Source organism: Micropterus dolomieu, linkage group LG18 (assembly GCF_021292245.1).
Source record: "Micropterus dolomieu isolate WLL.071019.BEF.003 ecotype Adirondacks linkage group LG18, ASM2129224v1, whole genome shotgun sequence".
In the NCBI taxonomy this organism is placed as follows: domain Eukaryota; kingdom Metazoa; phylum Chordata; class Actinopteri; order Centrarchiformes; family Centrarchidae; genus Micropterus; species Micropterus dolomieu.
The window spans coordinates 10,585,190-10,611,217 of record NC_060167.1 but is presented as its reverse complement, the minus strand read 5'-3'; the positions used below and the strand labels follow the sequence as shown (position 1 = coordinate 10,611,217).

Here is a 26,028-nt window from a genome sequence, read left to right as displayed (position 1 = left end):
AATACCAGACCGCATTAATTTACATCTGAATACCAGTTCCCATAGTTTTTTGTAAAGGCCTACAGTCTCATGTTATTTGGTATTTTAACAGGGCACTGACTCATAGTGACTTATGAAAAAAGTAAACAGTAGTATTAAAACTTTTCAATTTCAAACTTTTCAAATTAATCAAATATAGAATTAAATTATTATGTAGTTATATAGAGTATATCATGCCTTTTCCCCATTCTGCCTTAGTGTCTGTTTAAATACACACAACTTACAGAAAAAGAAAAGGTTTTATTCTGATTTCAATTACATACATCATAGCCTACATGGTAGTGGCATCAATTCTGTAACAACCGACCTTTATGAAATTACATATACTGTTGCTAGTGAGTTATGGAATTAATGCTTTTGCATGTTAAACTAAATAAATTAAGTATTAATTCCTATCTTCTATGCTATAGGCTAAAAATGTAGACCACATAAATAAATAAATGAATAAACAAATAAACAGGCCAACATCAATCAAGAATTTACGTCATACCCAATGTCATATATTAAATTTGTAAAAAAAAAAAGAAAAACATGCAGAATGCACATTTATCAGAGTAAATAACTATATCAAAATAATAATATAATTAATAATAATCACACTTTATTTTTCGTTTTTACAGTTGTGCATTCATTTTCCCAGAAAAAAAACACCAGGTGGTAGGCTTAGTAGAAAACTGTAAAGTGGTAACAAATTAAATTGTAAATATTGAAGGTAATACTGTAAAAGAAAATGGTGAACTTACTTTAATTGTTCTCCGTGTTCGTCACCTGTTACAGCGCCAAACGTCCCTTATTGGTCTACAGGAGCCTCATAGTGAAATCCGCAGACACGCTTAAGCTTTGTCTGATAAAACAATAACCAGTATTTCCATTTCGAGCGGTATAGCAGCGCGAATAAGTTGCTCCATCCTTTATAAATGCCCCACATGATCCCAAAACACTTAATTATCGCTAGGTAAGGCAGTGTGGACTGTCCTCCTCTTGATGATTGACAACGGGGTAAATGGAAGTCACTTTGAAGGGGACGACGGATCCCTTTAAAGAGCGGCTGTATCGATAATTCAAATATTTTAAACCTGTTATAATAAATTGTATACCTAAGTTTTTGTTTCTGTTCCATATGAGACTGGCTGGATAAATGTAGCGCTAAAATGCGAAGCTGCGTTTCTGTGTTGCTCTGTGCTCCCCTCTGTCTGTGGTGTTTTTGGTTTCGCCCAAACTTGGTTCAGATTTGAGTTCGTTTTCTCTGCTATCTGGTATCGCTCTATTGGAGGTGAAGGACCGCCTGTCCCCTCTCTTCCTATGCGGTCAATGGCTTTCTGGAAGTATTTTATTTGAATGTCTGGGCGATATACGTGACCAATAATGGATATTCTATGGATATTATGGACCATACCGGCCGTAATAGCTGTTGAAGGTAAGCTAATGTTTTAATTAACGGTTTAAGCCGCATCTTCTTGCCGGCTTTGAGTTTGAGACAAAGCGCGTCAAAAGGCGTATGTTCATTATAGAAGAAAATTAATTACTTTTCAGCCTCTGTTCTGTTGGTGTGTTATAGACTATCATGGCGTGTACAGTCCTTGCATGTAGTCAGCTCAAAACAGCAGGCGAGGGATGATGGTGGGACACAAAAACATGCTCCCGCATCTTACGGATGCATATACGGATGCTGTTTGGCGTTAATAGTAATAATATTAATTACAGAATGAAAGTGTCAGCGTTTCTGTTACACAGCTGGCTACGGCCAGGTTAGAAAACGTGTAATCTCTGTTAGGTAGGTTGTATCCTGTGTATCCGTGGAGGTGTGTCGCCGGTCTCGCCTCAGTTGGTGATAAAAAACCCGTGAAAGACAAACGTGGACGTGTCCTTAAACTTTTTTTTCAACATGTCTGAGACTAAATGCATAAATACATCTGCTGAACATGTTTTAGTTTTACTTACAAAAGGTATAGTCCTTATGCAGTCATTTATCTGTAATGCTCGGCTAAGCAGTATAGGCAGCAGGCAGCTGTGGCACAATGAAACAGGTTGAATGGAGAAAATAATCTTTATAATAATATGTCAGTACTGTGTCTGTGGTGCTCCAAAATGTAACTATACAGTAATCTTATACTTTCATTGTTCAAATATATAAGACCTCTGGTACTTACAGGGACTATCTTTGTGATATTTGCCCTCTAATCTTCTAAAACGTGTTTGAAAGCTGAAATGAGAGCTATTTTTCCACATTTTCTTTAAATTAAGGGGGGGGGGGTTAATGATAATTTGCAGGTGTTTTATGTGCCTAGACTCTGTTTGCCCTGTGACAGGACAGGAGACATTAACTGTGCTGAAGAATGGAAAAGTGTCATATATTTATTCAGGGTATTTTTAGGATGTTGTCAGAAAACAAACATCTTTTCTTCCTTTGGTCACTTTAACTAAACCACATAATTACAGGTGGAGCTAAGGAACTATGTAAAAACTCAACCAAATGGACGGGATAACCACAGGATAAAACAGCAACAAAAAGAAAAACAAATATTTAGCTCCTTGGTTTACTGTGGAATCATTTGTATATGTGTAATAACATCCCAAATTTGTGTACCAAAGGTTGAAAGACCTGTCAGATCCCATGGAGGACTGGCATACACTTTGACAAACATCATGCAGACTTCTGCTGACTTTTCCTGTTTTGGTTTCAATGTAGCTACATACCCAAGACCTAAAAAAGCAATCTTGAAGGCTAACATTGCACATATACAATACATACAAAAATCTAGTCCCAGCACTAAAATCAAACAAATTCAGGGAACAATGTACAACATACCTTTAATACAATCCATAAATTGTATTTTTTTGTTTGAATATATTAAAAGTATATTGCGGATTTTTTCAAATCTTTTAACATTTCGCAAGCTGATAAAACCAGATGCGTTAATATTAAATCTGCATGAATTATACTGTCATGTCCCATATCTTTGTTTTTAAATAATGAATATTAATATACTGACCATAGATTTATGTAATATATATTCAGTAAAAAATACGTCCTACGAATCTCATAATAGGTCATATATCGTCATCCCATATATGTACATATATTTAAATAGGATTTGTTTTCATTTAATTACTGATATTATGATTGCTTGATTGCTATCATAATAGTTATTTATTTTTATACATTGCTGTTTTGTCCAAGAACAACCACAGGATGTGAAAAATGCCAAAAAAAACAACAGATTCACACTACACAGTATTCCACTTCTACTTGTTTCCTCTTTGTCTTTAAAATACAAACAGGGTTACGGTTTGTTTGTCCACATGTAAAATCTACTGTTAAGTGTATGTGTACGCTGAGAGCATACAGTGCCTCAAATACCATTCGGCACGGTTCTCAAATAGTTATTGATGAAGTACACTTCGTGCTCGATTAAGAAGGTGTTGTTATTCAGTGTAACACTAGATAAGCAGTAAGCATGTTGCTGTGTCTTTCGGGAAGGTGGTGTTTCACTTTTTGATTTGGAAACCAACTATTCCCGTCGCCATCCCAATTCTGCCCCCCTCCATTTTACCCTGTGAATCACCCTAGTTGACTGTCCAATGAAGTTGCAAGGATGAGTTACGTATGAGAAATAAAGGGTTGAAAAAGAGGTCACTGCAGCTCTAATTTGAAAAAAAAAAAAAATATCCCAGCATGCAACAGAAAAGAACCCTCCAGTGGATCGTTTTGACACGTTTAGTGACGGGACTTCAATTTCCTCCATTGTTTTTTCTGTTTAATAGAGACTGACATCTTCGCATAGTTCTGTCGTTTTTACTGACGAACATGCTAAATGCGTGCTATGTTATACGTACCATTGCATTGCATTATTCGTTGATCACCAAAGCACTATATGTGGTGTCGGAAAGGTTTGGTAAAAACAAAAAATCACAACTCCCACATTTCTTGAAATATACCTGATTTCTGTAGGACTGAAAGGCTGAAAATACTAAAGGCTGCATGTTATACAAATAATAAATTGATCAAACAGGGAGCATACACTGAAGAGGATTAGAGGATTAAAACTGGGGCTAAACTTAAGGAAATCCTAGCCCTGTCTCAAGTATCGATTTTGTGAATTGTGTCAGCGTTGCTCACTATGTGAAGTGTGAAATATTGGAAATTGGCCTTTTAAATACTAACGTTTGAATTTAGCCAGTGACCTTTTTCCTCAGCGTCGTTTCTCTCCTACATCGTGTCCCCTTACTCTGGTAGTATCGCCATGTTGGTGTTCATTCATTAGAGGTATTTGACTGTTTTTCAAAGGCATTTCATTTATCCTGTGGAATGTGAAACAACTCTAAATTGCTGATTAGGGTTAATGTAAGCTGCCGTTGATGCAAAGTCTTATTGGTTTAGTTAACAGGAACAGACAGGCCCTTCTCGAAAATTAATGGAGGTAGTACTGCCAAGGAAATTAGCTTAGCTTTGTCAAACATGTCTATGAAAACACACTGTGGATTTATCCCTTCATTAGTTTACCCATTCAATGTCATCAGTGCTCAGTTGACAGCCATGCTAACAACAGCGCTCAATTCTGTTGAGTGGAAATTCTCAGATTCATCCCTGACCATAAAATTGTAGTAGCCTGTATTGTTCGGAGGAGATGAAATTTACGAGATGGATCATTTGGCTTTTCCGACCCGCCCCCTTCTGTTGTGGTGTTACAGTTTGTACTGTGCAAACACAGCAAACGTTTTCTGAGAGTATTGGTATGGGGTTGCTTTGATGCAATAACAAGAGACTTGTATGCAAGTTGCTGTTGGGGTCAGCAGAATAATAGATCACTTTGACAACATTTATTCTCTTTTTCTTTGAAAGAAACATAATGGGACAGAAACCACAGTAGAGGATGGGAAGTAGGGTAGAATGAGATCACAGCATGGAATCTTTAAAAAATGTCTAGCAGATTTGATTGCATTTCAATATGTGCTTCATTCCTTCAGCGCTCTGTCGAACACTGGAGCCCACTCGGTTGAAAGTTGGCAAACACTGGTGGGGTTGATGTTTTCAATTTTTCATTTTTTCATTTTGATTTCATTTTGTAAATTGCATATTACATTTGTATTTTGCATAACCCTTTCAGTACCATTTTCTCACCCAATATAAGGCGGTCTGACAGTTCAAGGCACAGTATGATTGTTAATGTTCTGAAACTACTGCCAAGTTTGGTAAAAATGCTTTCATATGTAAATTCAGTTGCTGTTTTTGACCGGAATTGCTTTCAAAGGAATAGACGTGTGAGTGTAACATGGAAGCATTATGTTTTGTGGAAGAGTAACAAAAGACAGACGAAGGCGGGCTCCAAAATGGGATTAGATAAAAGGTAAAATGAGCGACCGTATACAATCCAGTGTTTTCTGAGTCCACCCAATGAGCAGATGCAGGGAGCTGGCCTGCACGCCAACCGCCACAGTAGGCTTTCACAAAGAATCTGTCTCTATTCAAGCCTTAATCCATGCTGCCGAGGGCCCAGGCATTGTCACTTTGCATGCAAAATTTCAATTAGTGCTGGTACCAGTTGTTTTACTTAAAGTGGGGTGTCACATTTCAGAGACATCTATGGCTACCTTTAGGGTGAGATTAAGGCAGAAGTGTCACTGCTTTCCTTAAACATTTTTTCTATGGCATAAAGTTAGCGACATTGGTACTACTTGACTCTTTTGCTTTATTCTGATCCCTGTATGTATTAGACCCAGACCTCGGTCAAGCTGCTAGAGATTCAAATATACTGTAATACATATACAAAGTTTATTATCAGCAGGATGGTTCCCTCAAGTCATTACACATGGGATTGGTGGTGCAGATTTCTGTCTCAGCTGGCTCTGTAAGCAAAAGAGCTCCATATGTTGCTCCTGGCTCCAGCTTGTTCAACCGATTTAACTAAGTTTTCATTTTAAGACATGATTGACTGCTCAACGCTGTTTCCATGCTTTCCGCTGTTTGACTGCTGCGGTTCACTGTCAAGAGCCAACTCTTCACTCTCTCGTGCCTTTGACTGATGAGTCAAGTTTGATTACGTTTACCTCAGTTCAGGATCAGTTTACCGAAGTTCTGAATTTAACTACTACACTGGGAAGTACTGTACTAACATACTACTCTAACATACTGAATGACAACTTCAGAAGCCAAGCTAAAAAGTCAGCTGGATCACACTGCACAACCTCCACAGACTTTACCTAGTCGCTTAACTCTTCATATTACTATGTGTGCTTATGGTATCAGATTCAGAAATACTTATTATTTCAGAAATATTGTGTTACAGTTGCTCACTTGCAGGCTAAGGCATTAAAGGAATAAGAAAAAATATAAATGTAAAAATATAAATAGGAGTGTGAAAATATGGAATGTATTTTACAGTATTTGACAGAAGTGTAATGAATAAATAGTAGTAGTAGTGGATAAACAAAAGTAATAATAATGAGTACTGGTAGTGTTAAGGTAAAATGGATGGTGGATAAGGTGGAATAAAAAGCCTTAAAGATGCTGTATTGGTACTGAGTAACCCAGAGTGTAGAACAGAGACTATTGCACATTAATTATTGAAACAGAGAATGTTGCAGATTAGGATTGACAGAGAATATTGCACATTATGTCAGCTATTGCAATACAAGGTCCCGTTACTAACTACTAGACAGTGTACTCCTTTTGTTTTCACATGCCTTGTTTCATTAATTTTCATATACCGTAGAGCTAATGCATTCAGAGTGACTTTTTCTCACTTTCGGTATTCAAAGCTTTGTGAAAAAAAATAACAGGTGTTTAATCTTCTCTTCTCTTTGGTCTGTAATCATGACTGTTTAGTTTGCAGAGACAAGCTGTTCAGATATCGCTGCTACTTGATGCTATCAGAAAATGAAAATATTTTCAGAGTCAACAGGTGTTTCGGGTCTTTCGATAACACTGCCAGCGCATGACTGAAACAGCAGCTGAAAACAGTGGGTTCATTTAAAAGTAAATATGACATGCTATAGCCCAGACTCCCTTGGTGCGTTTAAGCCTTTAAAATGGCTAAAGCACACTCTCTCTTTATTTTACTAATGATTTTACTGTAAAGCATTGTGCATTTCTTTGTATATTGTATGCGTTATAACATGTTAATTACAATTGTATATTTTTACAATTGCAAATACGTAATATATGAATGCACACTGTTCTCCGATACAGAAACAGTGCTTATTGTATTTGTAGATGAACATAGCAGTCTAAAAAAATTAAGAAAATTAGGTACCAACATAATCACCATGAAAAATTGCCACGTACTTTAGCCATGTTGCTAACATTATTCATATCAACAACATTAAATTAAGAGACTTGAGAGCTGCAATTTATATTTGCACAAGCACACATATTATTATTTCAGTTCACAACAATGAGAAAGTCTGTCACAAGTGCATACATGTTTCACTTGGCAAAGGAAGTTTGAAAGAAAAAAAGATAAAAAGCTGTATTCACTTAATATTAGGGTTGGTCACACCAAACAAAAGCATGTGTGGGTTAAATTGTAGCTGCACGTAATCTCTTAGCATTTGATGTATCATTCTAAAGTGTCTAATAGGTGGCATTTACATTAAGTTAATTGCCAGTCCCAAACAGACACACTAATTAACTATCATATAATTGCCATGATTGTCTAAACTGTTTGTAGTGCTTATATATTTCATCCATGTGGGCTATGACAAATCAAGGTTTCTCTTAACACTAGTCAAGGCATTGAACATTGGACTTTTTCTTTAGAAACAAATTAAATTTATATTTCTAATGTTTGATCAGTGATCCAAATGAAGCAACAGCATATTGAACAACTTTAATATGAGACTTTTTCATGGACAACCCAGTATGTGTTGAGAATTTCAAATCATGCTACGTATATAATTTCTACTTATTTTTAGTTTCACATAACACTGGAGGCACTGTGTGCTATGAATGGTAAAAGATGTATTATGTATAAATGTATTATTTATTGAAGATCAAGTGAATTAGGGGTCTTGAGATGTGTTTTTCTTGCAGTGCTTTAAGGCTAGGTGTGCCGTTTGATTGGAGGGCTATAATTGTTTCACTATGTTGTAGGGGAAACAGTGTGGTCAAAAAAGTGAAAGCGTATGACTAAGGCTATTATAAAAGTGTTGTAGTGCATAATATAGTGCTCCTAATCCTAACAGTTTACTGGACAAAGATTAGATTGAATTTAACTCAATATCTTAGAGCAGGTTGTTCTTTTCTTTTTCACATTATTAAAATAATCGATTATCTACAGAAAGCATTACCCAAATGTTTACAGACAGTGGTTATAAATTAATTTGGAAGTTTAACTCAATTAGATAGGAATTTGTGAAGAACAGGGCTGCTTTAGCGCTGTGGACTAAAGTTTGCATGTGGTGTTTTCTTGCTGACTAGAAGAGAGTAGTCTGGATAAATAGATCCTTATGGAAGAAACTTGCTTTACCTCCATGTAACCTCTGATAGTTCACACAGGAATCTAGATCAAGGATGTTCTTAAATCCTGCTATCTTAATTAGCACATGTTAATTGGCAATGTGCAGTCTCTTGGTATGTCATATTTATTAGGAAGAGCCTGATTCATCCTAACCCTTTGGGAGTGAAAATCATTAGGGGACAGTGAAATGTATTTCCAGACATTATTCGTAACAGGAAACGTGTAAGCACTGACAATCAAAATGGCCCCGCAACATCTAGGCCTAATTTGCAGTCTGAATTCTTTGTGGAGTCTCAGTAATTTGACAAAAGTCTCACCCATTATGTGGAATCAGTGTGTTTTATGTCTTTGTCACTGTTTCCTCTTTTAACCAGCCAATATCATTGTTGTCCGAAAGTCTGAAAAGCATACCTTGAGTTTGCTCAAAAAGAGATGAACTGAACAATGTGACTCATGTTCTTGTCACATCCTTAATGTGAAACGTTGATACACATTAGCAATATGGCGCTTATAATATTTAACCCAGCAACGCCAGCTTCTGAGCTAGGACACAGGGAGAAAGAGAGACAGAAGGAGGAGGAGGCGGGAGAATGTACCCTGAGAGAGGTCAGACCTCGTTTCAGAGACCCCCGTCCACACACACCCCAGGTACTGTGACACTGCCTTTATGAGCGCGCCCGCTGAACACAAACCCACCGGATTAGTGTCTGGCTCTCAATGTCTCTGGGAGCAGAGCCCATCGCCCGAGACAAAGCGGGGCTGATTGCGTTGTCATCTGCATCACAAAGGGAAGCCCTTTCTACCTGAACCCCTGCCTGTGCGCCGCGCTGCACATCACATCTATCAGCGACTCTGGATCCACGTGACATCTGTCTTTTTTTTTTTGTTTATCTCTGTCTCCCCCTCTTTCATTCTTTCTCTCTGGCCCACACCGTCTGTCCACCATGGCCCATATCAACAGCAGGACCCTCCTCCCCCTCCCTCTTCCGTGGAAACTAGCTTCTTAGTCTACACCAGCATTGACTGTTTTCTGTTTTTGCCAGTAGTTATGTGCTCAGCGCGGTGTGCATCATCTTCCCTCACTACAAAGAGCCACTAACGCATTTGTTGTCTTTCCTCTTCTACCCTCTGGGTCTGGCTGGCTATCTGTATCTCAGCTCAGCTAACATGCAGACACATCAGACAAAAAGCCCAGTCTCCCGCTGTCAGACCCTAACACGTCTATCGGTCTCACTCGGACAGAGAGAACTCCCCAGCTGAGGTGCTGCCAGTAAGCAGAAGTGTTTCATCTGATTAGTGTACTGGGCAGGCAGGCTCTGCACTCCTATGACTGATTGCTGTTGTCTTGTGCTGTTGACCCAGGCAGGTCCAGCAGCCACAACAGAGATAAATGAAGCTTTCCTGTTCAGATTATCCTCTTATGCTCATGTACATACGAGTTTACAATAAGGCTTATGTTTGCTTTTATATGCTTTGCATGATTTAATAATCATCAAATAAATAACTTTTTAAAGTTCCCATTTTCCTTTCATATTTTGTGACCTGAATGTGCGCTACTCTTTATCCTGTGAAATAAACTTTTTATTTTTATTTTTTTGCTGACAAACAAAAGATGCTAAAACTATCTCAGGCATGATAACTGAAGCTGAAGGGTACACTTTCATTCTCCCATTTAAGACGCTTTATGAATAGATTCAATAGATTAACCAGGGTATGACATTTAAAAAGCAGAGGGAGGGATGACTTTTTGTGTCTTAAAGTGTGATAGTTGGGTTCTATTCACAAGTAATTGCATTAGCTTAGAGAATAGGGAATTAACACAAAGCAATTAACTGATTTGGCCTTTGGCTGTGACTTGCCTGGTTTTAGAGAGCTGGAGCTCATCCTGTGTTTTCATAGATTCATTTAGAGATCACATTCAGTCATATGCAGAACCTTCTAAAACATACAATCGGCGATGCTAGAACTTGATTTATCTCATTAAAATAAGTGAATAAATTTAATGTGCATGGGTGCATAGCAGAAAACAACCATTGCTGTGAGATTTGGGCCATGGATCATTCTGATGAAGCTGTAGTAAGTCAAATAAAGAAATGCTCCTTCTGACTGAAAGACAGAAAGTGGAGGATGTGGGGCTGACTTATCTTAAAGGTAAAGGTCATCACAACAGCAGGATAAACACACTTCTTAGTGCTTAATCGCCTGTAGTCCAATTACTGAGGACTGCTAGCCCACGGTGACTAATTGTCAACAGCAAGGGTTTCATTTTCATTTCAACTTTGGGTGAGCGATCTACTGGGAACTGCTAAATACGCCACAATTATTTTCTTCACCATAGAGAGTGGTTTGTTGCCCTGAACCATGAATTGAGAAAGGGGCATATTAGATAATCTACACAGTTAAAGCCATAGTTAAAGCCATGTTATAGATGATTCATTAAAGTAGTGGACATAAACTAGTGGGCAGACTCTATTTATAGAATATTATGAATTCAAGACCAATTCATGACTAGAAACATATTTTAAAATACATTTTTATTAGAACTTGAATACAATGTGAAATATTAGGGACTTTAATAAGGGTTCAATGTTTAAGTTAACATACAGGATATCTGCCCATGATAACATTGTACTCATGAAAATGACTTCTGAGATCTCAGAAATGACTTTGGTGCAAACAGTATTATCACAATCAGTAGAACTTATGGCTGGGATATGAAAATAAAACCCATGTTGAAGTTTCCCTTTAAATGTCAATTGTGTAATATCTCTGAAGGATGTTTTGTGTTTCTCTCTCTCATTCATTCTTGGAATGAGAGTCGTTAGATTTTCACATTTGTTTGATAGAGGGCTTTATATCATTTATATTAAATTATTAGAGGGGATATGTCTCTCCCTAAAGTGACCTACAAAGATCGACATAATTGTAGACATGGTAAGCATGCGATAGATTTCAAATCATCAGGGGGTAGCAGCACAGTGAACCTTACTGAGGATTTTACTGTGAGGATTTATTTTATTTCAAACAGAGTCATTTGGATTGATGAAAGGTAGGACTTTGGTTTTTTATTTTTTCTCTGACCTCATATCACTGTAATCAGTCTCCCTCAGCTTACAGCTCCAAATCAATAACCTAGACTCAGCAAAGATTATACCCTTGTGTTTATAGAGCCCTATCAATTGATACTTCATTGTAGTCGTTTTATATTCAGCAAAGCTGGTGGTAAATGTACCATTTGGGCCGAGAAAGCTTACCTGAATTTACATAATCACTTGTCTGAAAGTGGATCTAGTGTGGAGAGCAATCAGCAGCATCTGCCACACTCACACTTGTAAGAGCTCCTGTTAATGCAATAACATCTTGTCCCCCTCTTGCTCCAACTAACAATTCATTGTTATTTTATTCTAATTTCAAACCTGTTAAAGATATCCAGCAGGAAACACTATCTAAAACCCCGTCCCCACGATTCTAGTGCTGCCAAAGAAAGACCGATACACGTCCCCTGGGCTCCATAAAACAATGTCTGGATTCACAATACAGCCACAAGGTAACGTGGCTTACAAAACAGGAGCCAGGTATATAAGGAGATGGTGAAATGATGACTGTTTTCCATGCCTTCCGCTGGCAGGGCCTTTCGGGGAGAAATCACAATGGATCATTTGGAAGGGCAGCTGGAAAATCCATAGAGAATCTCAAGAGACCTGCTGTGCCTGTGAAATCAATACAGAGATCCATCTGAGACTATTAAAAGAAATGAATGTCATATGATAGGGTTAAACATGTAGAATATTATTATTCATACAGTCCAAATAGGTTTTTCATCTGCAGATAGGCTAATACAAGCAGGCATGGATGTCAATAAAGGCACCACTGATTGTCTTGTATTTCAAACACCTATTATGTATACAAGCAATCCATCATGTCTTTGGCCTATTGTTTGTGTTAAGAAAGAGAGAGAGAGGCAGAGGGGGCAAACTGAGAAAGTTAAATAAATAAAGTATAAAAAATAAATAAATATATTTGGTCTGTATTTCATAGTTTATTACTAAATAAGAAGTTCTGTAGCAGCTGATAAAACTCAGGTTGTGGGCGCTCTCACAGGCCAACTGCTATAGCTTTGGTATTAGTCTCCCTTCCAACACACATCTGATCCTTACTAATTTGGACACAATTTGACTTGTTTAAGAACTTAACTCTTAAACTCATCTGTTTTGGATAAAATGTACTTGATTACTAAGTAATTTGCCATTATTTTCATGATTAATGAATTCATTGTTGTGTCTTATAACATGTCCGAAAATAGCAAACAATTACGATTTCCTAAACATACCTACAATAGCATAGAATATATCAACAAACTGATCCACAGCGGCAAGTGACGTTGTGGAAGTGGAGCTGGGTTCTCTGTAGGTGGTGGCAGAGAGGAGGATGCGGTCCAAGCTACATGTCATCTTGGACAATGTCTCCCACTCACTCCATAACGTGCTGGTAAAACACAGGATCACTTTCAGTGCAAGACTCATCCCCCCAAAATGCACCACAGAGTGCCACAGGAAGTCATTACTGCCTGTGGCCATCAAACTCTTTAACTCCTCCCTCAAAGTGACATGCGGACCCTTAGTTATTAAATTGGACATTATAGTGCAATACCTCACATTCTGTGCAATATTCTCTGTTTTCTGCTTCTATTTATTTACTACTGTTCATCCAAATTCTGTCAGTAGTATACATTTTGTACATATTCATACTCCTTCATATTTATATATTTATTATATATTATAGATTTGTATAGTTCTTTACCTACCAACTTCTATTATTATTTCTATTGCTTTGTGTCTTGATATGCAATGTGTGCAACTGTGTTACAAGAATTTACCCCCAGGGATCAATAATGTATTTCTGATTCTGATTCTTATTCTGAAAAGCTGTTCGACCGAGCAAAACCTGTAAGCCATTATTTGTGCAAAAACATAACAATCGTAAATTAAAGTATACACCGAACATAATCCGTTTTATAGCCTAGACGCTTATATCCAAAGTGCCTTACAGTAACACGGGTGACAAATACATTTGTGGCATGGGTGGCCTTTGCAGGGAAGGAACTCAGGAACTAAACTGGGTACAGTTACTTGCATGCTGTGCTCACCGTGGTACCGCCCCAGCCTGGTTACACCTCTTCGAAGCACTTTTCAATCTGCTCCCTTTAGAAATGGTTTGACGCTTTGTTGTGGTCAGGCAGGCACATTACATGCATGTAATGCCTGTATGAGTAGATGGGCCTGCTGTCAGGGAGGCTGCCTGTCGGAGTGATTGAAAAAGTATGTTTGGGATTAGCCGTCTGTCCTCATCTGCGTGACGCTCTGGTAGGGGTGTGTACCCAGGGGTTGCACCTGGGGCCTGCCATGGTGCTGAGTGATGGAATAGGTAGAGTTGGACCTCAGTTCTCCCACTCTGCTGACACACAGCCTCTCACACTACCAAATGCACACACACACACACACACACACACACACACACACACAGCCCACATGTCCCTTCACGGTCGCTCAATACATGGAATACAGGAATACATGGAGAGAGATCATTTAAATCCGTGCTCCAGATGTCCCTTGGGCACACACTGAATTCAACAGTTTTAACACAAAGAGACAGGCAATTGTTGTTTGGATGTAGCTTCCTTTTGCCTCACTGAGCAAAATGGAAAGGCTTAGGGTCATTTTACTAAATGACTTAACTTTTCTTCCCACCATGAGAACCAGTAAAACAGCACATTACACAAAAAGGGTTTCCTTTGATCTTATTGCCTAGAGTTATACGTCCTATTTTTGAGAAATAGAAACTGAGACCCATAATAGTGATGATTTTCCTCCTTACAGACAGATTTTTGGCATGAACATGTAGGCCTACTAATCTCTGTTTCACAGATACCAACATGCTTGTTTTCAGCCTCTTTCCTATTCTGTTTTCCTATGCACAAATGTATGAACATTTCTGTCTACACTATTTCAAACTCAACACCTGCAGGGCTGGGCTGTCAGGCTTTTTTGGAGTTATGGCATTAACATGGAAACCAGAGGCCCGAGGCTGGATTAGCTGCGAGGAGGTGTGAACACAAGGTCAAGGCAAAGATGGCCTTTCAGCCAATACTTTGCCGTCATACTTTTACCCCTGTATGTCATATCACAGTACTTGGCACATGCTGACAGACAAACATGCTGTTACAAGGGTAAAAATGAATGTTCCTTTTGCCGTATAGTTTTTGTGGCTGTGTTTTTTCTCTCTCCTGTTTTGATTCTTTTTGCATGTGTACACATCTGATTCTTGTACATGTTATACAGACTGAGGCAGGTGTTTTGAGGACTCATAGGTTTCGTTTTGTTGAGTAAAGATAATGACTACTGGCTGCTTTTTAAGTTCCTTGCTGGAAATAAGGTTGAAATAGCTGTTAACGTTATTCCTGGAGGCAGTGGGCTGTGTGCTCAGAACTCCACCAAACCCAGACTGTGATCGTTTGCCACAGCGCAGGTTGGATCTGCTTTAAAGATTAGAACTGTAAGCACTCAGTGAAATACATTTTTGCATAAATGTTTTTTTTTTTTGGGAAGTCCATAAGCTTCTGCACATTCGAACAGCAAAGATGACAATGCATCTAGTGGCACATTTGTGAAGTAGAAAATGTAAGTCATAGACCATGTAACATGAATGCACATGAATGTATTTACTGAATGAAATTAGATGGCATTGGGATTGTTAACAAGACAGGTTCTACCAGATAGGCCCAATAAACAAATTCAGACGGGTGAAGAAGAGTGTTTCATTACACTCCAACCACCATACAGATGGATATAACGATTTGTTAGTTGGAAAAACGTCATTTTCATCTTAAAATTACACCCAGAGTAACAGTTGGTAAGCAGTCAGGACACTTGGGTACTGATGAACACCAGTTGCCTCTTAAGACATCTAACCACTAGACACCTATACTGACTTGACAGATGCAAAAAGATACCAGACCATGTGTGCTAGCCACTTTTTATAGTAAATTAAGAGAGTCACAATCATACATTTCAGAAAGTGGTTACTTCAGCACTAATGGGGCAAAAGGAAACGGTGGTTCTCAAGGTGTTTGCCTTTCAGTTGTTGCAAGGCGGTGAAAACACCAATTCACAGCACCTAATCCTTAACTGACAAAAGAAGTGTGCTGAACTCTCACTCGTTGTTGCTTACACTCATGTTACGTAGCTGGAGGGCTCTTCTCAACAGCTCACTCTTACAACAGCTCACTCTTACAGCCCCACATCACAAAACATCACATTTGCTGCCATCTTTACCTCCATTGTCCTGCTCCAGGCCTGCCCCGTAGAAACAGCTTCACCCGCTTTTCTGTCCCTGACCATCCACCACCTGTCATCCCCATGCTAATGTGAAACATTAACAGCCTGAAAGCCCCAATAGAAATGCACCACTTCGTAGAAATACATTACCTGTCACTCTGTCTCTGGATTAGGACTTCACCGGTGCCAAATGATTTAAGGGCCTTTTGCTAGGTTGTCAGGAGAGACATGATTGTGCCTGTGGCCATAAAGAAACATATGTGCAGGTTTTTTTTGAAGGCGTCAGGCAAGGCAGTACCAGATGTGTGGTGAATGGTTTGGTTTTTTTCTCTCACTTGAGCGTGTGTCAGACACCGTGTACAGCTGCACAGAGGAAGAGTTAAGTCCGTTTCACAGCTAGTGAGGAGGAGGTGAGAAGCAGCAGGTCTAATTGAGGCAGTTAATGGGCTGTCTGAAACCATCTTTCTACCCGACATAACACGTGGAGAAGCTCTTCATTATTGAATTGAATCTGATATAAACAACTTTTACTCAAAGACAAGCTATTGGCAAAGACAGGGGGACTTTTATAAATGTAAACCTTGCTTGATTAATAATGTCATACTCAAGTATTTTGTAGCAGATGTTGAATATTTATTGAGCTCTCAGTACAGGCTGCAGCAGTCCGTCTTTGTTCTGTTTTCTTCCACAAAACCTTACCCTCTTCTGCTCAGATAGGTCTGAACGATTTTGGAAAATAATGTAATTGCGAATTTCTTTTACTAATAATGAGATTGCGATTTAATATGCGATTAATTTTGAAGCTCTTTACCTTCTGTATTATTCAAAATAGACAAGCAGTAAATCAGTGTATAGTATGACCAACACAATAAAAATTCAGCTTTTTGATAATTGAATTAGCTTCCAGTGAAGCCTTGTTTATAGATTCTGTAATCTAGTGGTATTATCTTAGAAATAGAAATAGACAGATCTTTTTTCTTGTTGCGTTTCCCAAAAGGAGTGAAACTGCATTGGAAAGTACATTGAAAAAGTAATTATCTCTTGTCACATTGAGACATGTTTTCATATATTTTCCCTAAAAAGTGCTAAATACATGGATAAATAACTTTTTTGCTGTTTTCCCAGCTTCAGTTGGCTTCTGCCCTTAACCGCATCCCTCCCTTTAGTGTTCAATCCCCATTCCTCTCTGCCTGGCTTTAGTCCCGGTTTAGTCCTGACCTCCCTCCCGAGCTCTGCCTCTGCCTCCCACTGCAGCCACAGCCCAGATCCCTGCTCAACTCTCAGTTCCAACGAAAATCATGCTTGATGGGAAGGCTTTATGCACTGTGCACACGCTTAAACGTTTAAGTTCAAGGGGTAGCTGTGGCTCAGTAGGTAGAGCGGGTTGCCGGAAGATCGGCGGTTCAACTGGCTCCGGCTCCTCCGGGCTGCACGTCCAAGTGTCCTTGGGCAAGATACTGAACTCCGAATTCCCCCCGATGGCTGTTCCATTGATGTATGAATGTGTGTGTGAATGTGAGTTTCCGTTTGAGCAGTGTGTGAGTGGGTTAATGCGATGTAGTGTAAAAGCGCTTTGATGGTCGCAAAGACTAGGAAGGAGCTATATAAATACAGAGCATTTACATTTTACTAGGAACTTGTACCAACTGGCCATTGAGCAGCTCCTACTAGAGCAGTTGAGCATCCGTGTCTTGCTCAAGGGCATCTCAACGTTGTTTGGAAATAAAGAACTCATTGTGCATTAAACCCAACCGGTTTTTCTTGCAATGTGTCTACCTCTGGCTTGTTTGAGTGTAGGAGTGTAAGTGTAGCAGAGGCTGGGGAGCTGTAGGAAACGGTGGGTGGGGGTTATTCAGCATCACTGACACAGTGAATTGCTCCTTTAGGATGTACTCTGGATAAGGTGCAAGGTTGTGTCAGAAGCAAAGTGTGGTTGGGTTTAGTGAACAGACATCCATTATATCAAAGCTTTGCAGCTGCATCACATATTTCCCAGCAACCGTGGCTGGCGCCGTCATGGAGGTCCATTGGGGGATTGGCTGTGTGTAAATCATGACTAAATATAACATGTGGACTTGAAGATGTCTGAAATACATTGCTGTGGGATGGATTTAAGTCAGTCCTGTAGAACACAGAAACTGTATACACATTGGATGATCAGCAGAAAAGTATTAGTTGACCTGTGTGCCCTGCGCTGATGAACTATGCATGATATTTAACTAATGGGCAAGTTGTGAAAATACACAAATAATGCCAAACTGGGAAGTCCTTGCTAAATGTCAGTATTGAGGTAAAATATTTAACATGAATATCTGTGTAGGTGATATGACACTATGCCTACACAAAGAGGTGTTTATCAGCACTAAACAGGGTAGGGAGATTTACAGGCGTGGCTGTTCTTCACTGCTCACCTTATCCTTTGCTCTGCTGCATTCACTTGCCGCTCGCTGTCTCTCTCAGTGAGTGGTGGGGATAGTGTTACAGGACTAGTTAACAAGAAAAATGCCTCTACCCCTTTTTGGGAGTATTTTTGGTTTAGTCCCGATCATTCAGGTGAGCCAGCCAGCACGGACAAAGCTGTGTGCAGATCATCTTCGTTCAGGCCACTGATTGTGTCTGAATCCATTGCAGGAACAACTTTTCAAGAAAGATTCCTGTTTTTCATTGCCCTGTTTTTCATTGCAATTTCCAGTATTTCTCCTGATTTGTTCCTTTTCTTTGCCTTCATTACCGTTTCTTGCACTGTACAGAGCGTATAAACCCTACAGTTCTCTCTCTACTGTTTCCACCTGTACAACTAACATGCAAGTAATGAAGAGAGCTGACCCCCCTCCCTCAGCCACATTTTAACACAAATATCATCATAAACCGTATATACGGCATTGAAATGTCAAGAGGGTATGTTAGTATAAAAAAACAAATGCTACCCAAGCCTAGTGGCTGTAAGTATAAATGATGGTTTGAGTCTCTCTGTTTTTGTTATTCTGAGATATAACTTCTGGGTTTGCAATAAAGAGTCTGTGGATAATGTGTTGGCTAGTATTTAAGGCCTAATCTCATCTAACATGGACAGAGACTGATATTCATAGAAATTCATAGCTGTAAATGCCTTTTGAAGTCTAAAATATCATGAGAATATTTTCACATAATGCATAGTAGGTTTGGAAAAGCAAGAGTACACGGCATTAATCAAGTTTTGCATTGAACGGTAATCACCCAGTTGCAATTAAAACTCTTAACGCTCTGGCTAGACAGTGTTTTAACCTCAGTGTCCAGCTCTCAAAGGGTGCTGCAGAGAACTTGAGTCCTCACTTAAAGATAACAGGCTTTTTTTCTTCATTTTTTCGCTCTATAATCAGTTTCAAATGAGAGCCGGGCCTTTGGCAGACTTCTTATGGCGGCGGTTTGATTCTGCCAAAAAGCCTCTTGTGAAGTAGATGAATAGTCAGTGAGAGTTCATTCATACAATCTCAAATGCAAGAGCTACATTACAGTAGATAATCCCTGTTTGGAGTATCAGATTTCCCTTTTGTGCTTGTTAAGTTTAAATAATAATCTTACTCTTCTGAGAGCAGCACATAGAGGATTCATATTTGTGCAAAACTCAAAATTTATCTGCTGAAATAAAAAGCACTCACAGAAAACAGTCAAATAATTCTATTACAGCCAAGATTACTTTGCGTTTTCTTTGACTTTCTGTTGTCAGCCAAGCTACGATCATGCAGGAGGGGCTGCAGCACTTTTTCCAATTCATGAAATTCAGCATGCAAGGCTTGCATGTTGTGATCACCATTCAAAAAGAAAATAGCACCAACACACCCATGTTTACTGTATTTCAAATCAGTTTACCACATTACAGGCCAATCAGAAAATATCTCTAATTGGGTTCATTATTCATCTGGACAAGATGTTCCATTTTTAGGGCAGAAGGTTAGAAATTCAGCTGGGCAATGAATCAGTATGGTAAAAATAGAAACTTATCCCTATAAACTTAAAAACAATTTAACATATTGGGCTATTTAAAAAAAAAAAATGTGTTGACATGTTGTTCAATGTGATTTCATTTTTGATATATGTCAAAAACAAAATCATTTCTCATCATTACTGTGGCTTTTTTTCTGTACTCACCTCAGAAATCAGTCAATTATGAAGTGGAAAAAACAACATTACCTTTACAATTGTGTGTGCAGATAATAGGTACTTTATGCTGTGATTGTTAATATGTCTCCGTAGAATTAGTCCTTTGCTCCCACTACTTTGCATAGAAAAAAACAGCCAGAAAAGCATAGGTATCTATATGAGCATTTTTCTGCTGATCCTCTGAATTTCTTAATTCAGTCAATGAAAATAGCAATGGTGATGTTGCTCGTTTCGTTCCCCTACTTATGTGTGGCTTTACTGCCCCTCAGCCAATGCCAACAGGAGTTTACACGGCTGAGTAGGAGTCGGATGTGATTTTCAACGATGACCATCTGCGCAGAGGATCTTTCACTCGTGCAAGCAGCATATGCTTCAGTATGTAGACAACAGGCCTGCTAAACATGGTCGTTCCCTGAGTGAATTAACCTGCCATGACATGCTCCCTGTTGTCCTCCATCTTGGTTGGGACTATGTGACAGTGAGGGGTTAAATCCCTCCCTTTCTTGTCCTCCTTAAAACACACACTGCAGATCTATCAGTATAGCATGAGTCATTAGTTCCTTTTAGCTCCCTGGCCAGTGGACTCAAGCAGATTGCAAATACTTGACAGGTCTGGGATTCCTGAGGGACTTACTGCAAACAATAATCTCATATTTTTGTTGGACAGCAGGATTCTGAATTGACTGCAACCAACTGCCTTTTCCTTGTCTGCAACAGTATTTATGTGCTGATTATTGAAGCCATGCTTGGCAGGATGGAGTCTGAGCTATACATTATACAGACACATGATGATGTTTGGTACAAGAACTGCAGCAAAATCATACCTAATCTCCTCATTAAAAATGCAGAGATTAGCTTGTAATTTTCATCGTTATGTGCTTCCTTTATTGTCCAATGGCCAGAATCAGGAGATGTGCTCAGATGGCTTAGGCTAGGTAATTTTTGGACACTAGAAGCAGATGTCTGGGTGCATTACTTGGGGGATTTTACAAGTAGGTTCATCACACTTTGTAGAGAGGAGGAGGTGATGTGCTGATCATGACAATTAGTCTGGAGAGGTAAGCAGAAAATCTACATGTATTACACAGCAGAGCAAGTTAAAACATTCAACACCATGGAGGATATCCATGGGACATAAGCATACAACGTTTATATGGCAAGCATTGAAGTAGTGATACTTCATTTTTTTTTTGCCTTAGGAAAATAAGTGTATGGGGTGGCTGCATGTTAGGCCAGAGGGGGAACAAGGGACTGTTAGGGTGGAGAGAGAGAGAGAGAGAGAGAGAGAGAGAGAGAGAGAGAGAGAGAGAGAGAGAGAGAGAGATAGATAGATAGATAGATAGATAAGAAAATAGAAAGAGTGGGAGAGAGACAAAGTGGATTAGCATTCAAAGAGTTGTAATATCCCTCGGGCATAGCACAGAAACCACAAGGGAAGATATAGCCCTATAATTTCTCCTCAGCGTGTTCTAGCTTTTCCCTTTCTTCCTTTTTGAATACAGTAAGTGACATGTCTGCTTGGGTTAACATGAGGAACCCATGTTTTCCAGTGCAGAGCTGCTTTCATGTCAACTACAAGCAGATCGGCGGAGGATTTGGCCAGCTCTACTTAATCAGTGCCTCACATCATGCACTTCTCGGAACAGATATGCACACTTAGACTGACACGTTTATGATTCTCTGAAAGAAATGATTTGATCTGTACGCCACAGTAACCATTGGTGGGCCCAATATTTTACCTTGTGAGAACAGAGATGGCGGCTTTGTTGTGCTGGTTTCCATACTGTTTAGCGAAGGTCATTCAGCCAGCTGAACAGTAATTCAGCTATCCCACTAACAAAAAAGGTGACAGCCCCCACTTGTTGTTTTACTAGACAACTCCTCAGCAAGGTGAACTAACCTGTTTTCCAAAAGGTGACAGGTCAGGCCAGGGATCACTAGTTACTTTTGTAATTTTGCCAATGACCATGAAGTCAAGGACCGTAACAAATGAGACAATTTCATATGGGTATTGAATAGTAATTAAAGTTATTTACATTATGCTAAAAATAAGCAAATACCTATGATGCTTGCCATGTGGAGATTGCTGCCACCACTGTAGCACTGTTGATTATATCCCTTCCCATCAACTCCTTCTCTTTGTCTTTAGGTTTTGTTGTGAAATGAATACAGATTGCTGTGTTATCCATTTAACAACTGAAGGCAATCATGCTTTTAAGTATTAGGTATTATTCAGAGCATTATGATGCTGATTAGGCTTAATGGCATACTTGATATATTGTACAGTGTATCCCATACATCCCAGGTAGATTAACAGCCGCCCAAGTAAATTTGGCGACCCATTTTAAAATCGTTCTTGATTGCAGCGCTGCGCAGTGCATATTTGCGGACATGGACAACATAAACATAAACACCTCTGCACAATCAGTCCAACACAACGCTGTCAATGTCGGAGACCCATCTTCAGAACAGTTATTAGCAAGCATGTAAGGAGTCTAGCTAATAAGGAGAGCTATGTTAACTTTGGAAAACAGCTGTCGAAGTTACCACGCTGTATAACTGGTAGTCTACAGGTGCGTTCGAGATAACTGGCTGACTTTCGCCTACTTGATAGATAAGGGAATAAAAACAGCGCCGTCAAGTCACACATACCTCCGGTAGATGGCGTGAGCTTACTGAGGTTTAGTGACGTTTTGCAGCACAGGTGTTGTGCCGAATTCTGCATGCCTCTCGTGAATTGCATACACCTCGCGGGAGGTAACGTTCTGTTATACAGAGGAAAGAGATGGATGCAAATTTCTGTAGGTAGCCTACAACATCTGTATACAGTTCACTTCTTAAGGTCCTTTTAGGACACTTTGCTGTTTGAACGCTGTTAACGCCACGTTTTTGCTGAATCTCAAGAAATGGTACTTATACTAAGTGTAATAATATATTAACGTTTAACGTTCATAAAATATATACTGATTATTTATCACTATTGATGAACCCCACAAAGAATAGTATAGCGTTTAAAAGCAGAACTTTAATGCATTTTCCAACAATTCTCGGCAGGCATGCAAAATTCGGCAAAACACCTGTGACAGTCGACTGTCTCACGACTCATCTTCACTGGTCTCACGATTCAATTTGATTACAATTATCCTGTCAATGTTACGATATCTTGATGCATCACAATGCGTCACCTGTAGGGATGGGAATTTCTAGGCACCTCATTACGTTTATGAAGGATACAATGTGGTTGTTAAACAAATACGATAAAGATGTATTTTTCTCACTGTGTGACTACTTGGTGTCAGGAGTTGTGGTATGGAGAGGCAGGTTGGCAGGTTGGAGGACCCAAATGCAGGACGCAAGGAAGAGGAGGTACAGTTCAATGGGGTTTAATACAAACTAAAGGCGAGCACACTTACAAGCAGAGTGGCTGATCAACAGAGTCCAAAAACAGGTTACAGACAGGGCAGAGACAAGACAGGCACAGAGCTTACATATGACAGAGCGTCTACAGGCGACAATGTACAAAGACTAAACAGAAACACCAGGTATATATACACACAAGGACTAACGAGCAGGGCGGGAGCAACACAGGTGACAGACATGAGACTAACGAGACACAGGCAGGCAGGGAGAGAACAGAGGGGATAACAGAGAGACAGCCAGGCAGAGGGATACTGGAGGGAATAGACGTGACACAGGTTACTGAACACATAACAGATCAGAGGAATAAATATAAACGAATCAAGACACAAGCAGACACATCCCCACTGAACTAACACCAACAAGGAACACAGACGAAGCTAAGTAAAACACTGAACTGGGAACTAAGGCATCAAGAAGACAGACATGAGTGACAGACAGAGAAGGACATGAGTGAACCCCAAAACACAACAGACTATATAACTGATACTGGACACAGGACAGAACCCAAAACACTAAGACATGAACCGAGACACAGAACGAGGAGCTAAGACACAGAATACAGAGCAGACTAAACTAAAATAATGCAGACGAGGAACAAGAAGTAAATACTAAAACATAACCGAGGCACAGGACTGGGAACAAAGACAAAGAACTAAAACACAGGAAACCAAGAGCTAAGATAAAAGACGAGACATAAACTACTAAGGACAAGGAACGAGAGAAACATATATGAAACAATGGCAAAAACTCAAACTCACAGGGAAAAAACTAAAACTCATAACACTTGGTACTTTTAAAGCAAATTATTTGTAACAATTCAAACAAGTAGGTAGTAATTTAATGTATTATTTATATTGCTGCTGTTTTCATTTCTGATGCTGCTGTTATTAGTATAGATTCAGATACGGGTTGAACTACGCACTTTACAATGCTCCAGCCAAACCATGTTCAATAGATCTGCTCTTTTCTTGTCTAATGTAGTTACATGTTTGTGTCTTGTCCTGTAAGTTGATTATTGTAATCTTGCACCCTGGGCCTTGATAAACGGAATTTCGTTTATTTGTGTACCCGATATGTGGATGAATGAACGTCGTGCTCAGCTTCCAGACTGCAGTATGAAGCGGAGACGTTAGCTAGCGCTATCTGCCTTCACTTTTCCAGCAGTTGGAAAACAAGAGACAGACTTTAATTAACGAACACACTGTGGCCCTACACTGTACATTTACTGCAAGGCCGAAACCTACCGTTCATATTTTCCTCTACTCCGCTTGCTTTCACTGTTAATTTCTGCCACCTGTAACGTAGCTGTCCTTTCAAAAATGAGGAGAGGACGCTAGCTAAGCGTTACCGTGGTGCACAGTATGCGGGTGAAAATCATTTACGTTAGTTGCGTATTGATTTTAGTGATCATATGAAAGTTTATTAGCGGCAGTCATTCATTCAACAGCTTCCCGCCATGCTGGACAGGGAGAACACGTCTCTGTTGTGTGCATACCGCAGACATCCCTGTGTTGCACTTCCGCATTTCCGCATTTCCGACTTCTGACTTTTTTGTTCTGTCAACATTATGTTCAATTAACTGCAAGATAATCGGTTATTGACATTTGTGGATCGATTCAGAATTGTCCAAGTCCGCATCGCGATGCATCTAAGAATCAATATTTTTCACACCCCTGGTAGTATCTACCATTGCCTCTGTCTGTCTACCTTTCCCACAGGCCAACGGTGGAGTTGACAGTATGTCTTGCATTCTGTATCAACTTCCTGCACATTTCCTGCACTTAACAATTAAAGTGATTCTAATAAAAACTTCAATGCTAGTTGTCAGTTACTGATTATCTTCACTCAGACATGTTTGTTGGGCTAGAAATCATCACCTCACTGTTTGCTTAATGATTGTCAATGCATGTTTCTGTCATTAATGCCACTGCAATCAAGGTATTCATGAGTCGTTTGGTGTCAAGGTTTTCAAAAAGCCATCTTTCAGATTAAAGCTGTGGTGCGGCCGTGCTGCATTAAGCAGATGCTAAAAATAGCCTCAGTGGTCCAGCCAAGAAATACTGATTCCCTCCAGTAAAGAACCGTGTTTGCAACATGCTCTGTCTCTTTCTTTGTTCTTCCTTTCATCATTTACAAACACAGAGAGGCTAGCAGTTGTAGGGAGAAGGCTGGTGCTGATTTTGCCACATGCTGACATTAGCCAGCATTCATAAATTGTGCTTCTCTCACTGTAAAGATGATGCAAAGTGCACTACGCAAGCGTAGGGTTAGAGTTTTGCCATTATTTGAAATAGCCAGGGAGTAGATCAGACCAACCAAACCATCAGGATGACCAGAGGCAACAAAGGTGATGACATGTATTGAGCTTAGTTTCCCAAGATACTTGTGGCTCATTGAAAATATGCATAGTCATGCATCCAGAGGTTTCAAAAACCTCTGATCTGCAGTACTGTTCTACACATTTAGTCTAATATTGACTCCATCTAAAATGAACATTAGTTGAGTACCTTGCTGTTTCTGAATGATCTCTCCCCCCTTTTACACGCTGCTTGGTGTAATAGCCAGTATCCACAGAATGAAAGCATTTAACTCCAATCAATGGGATTTATTGCTCCTTTAAAAGGCAAAGGTGTCTT

At 39.4% G+C, this 26,028-nt stretch overlaps 1 protein-coding gene across 4 annotated transcripts in view; it reads left to right on the top strand.

Moving 5' to 3' along the window:
* Nucleotides 1-1,332: 1,332 nt before the first annotated feature.
* Nucleotides 1,333-26,028, top strand: part of ephb2b (eph receptor B2b) — a 126,148-nt gene continuing 101,452 nt past the window's right edge. For all 4 annotated transcript variants that reach the window (XM_046076163.1, XM_046076161.1, XM_046076162.1 and 1 more), the window contains exon 1: nucleotides 1,333-1,456. In XM_046076163.1, the coding sequence (XP_045932119.1) occupies nucleotides 1,405-1,456 (52 nt within the window). In that variant the 5' untranslated portion in view covers nucleotides 1,333-1,404. The remainder of the gene's footprint in view (nucleotides 1,457-26,028) is intronic.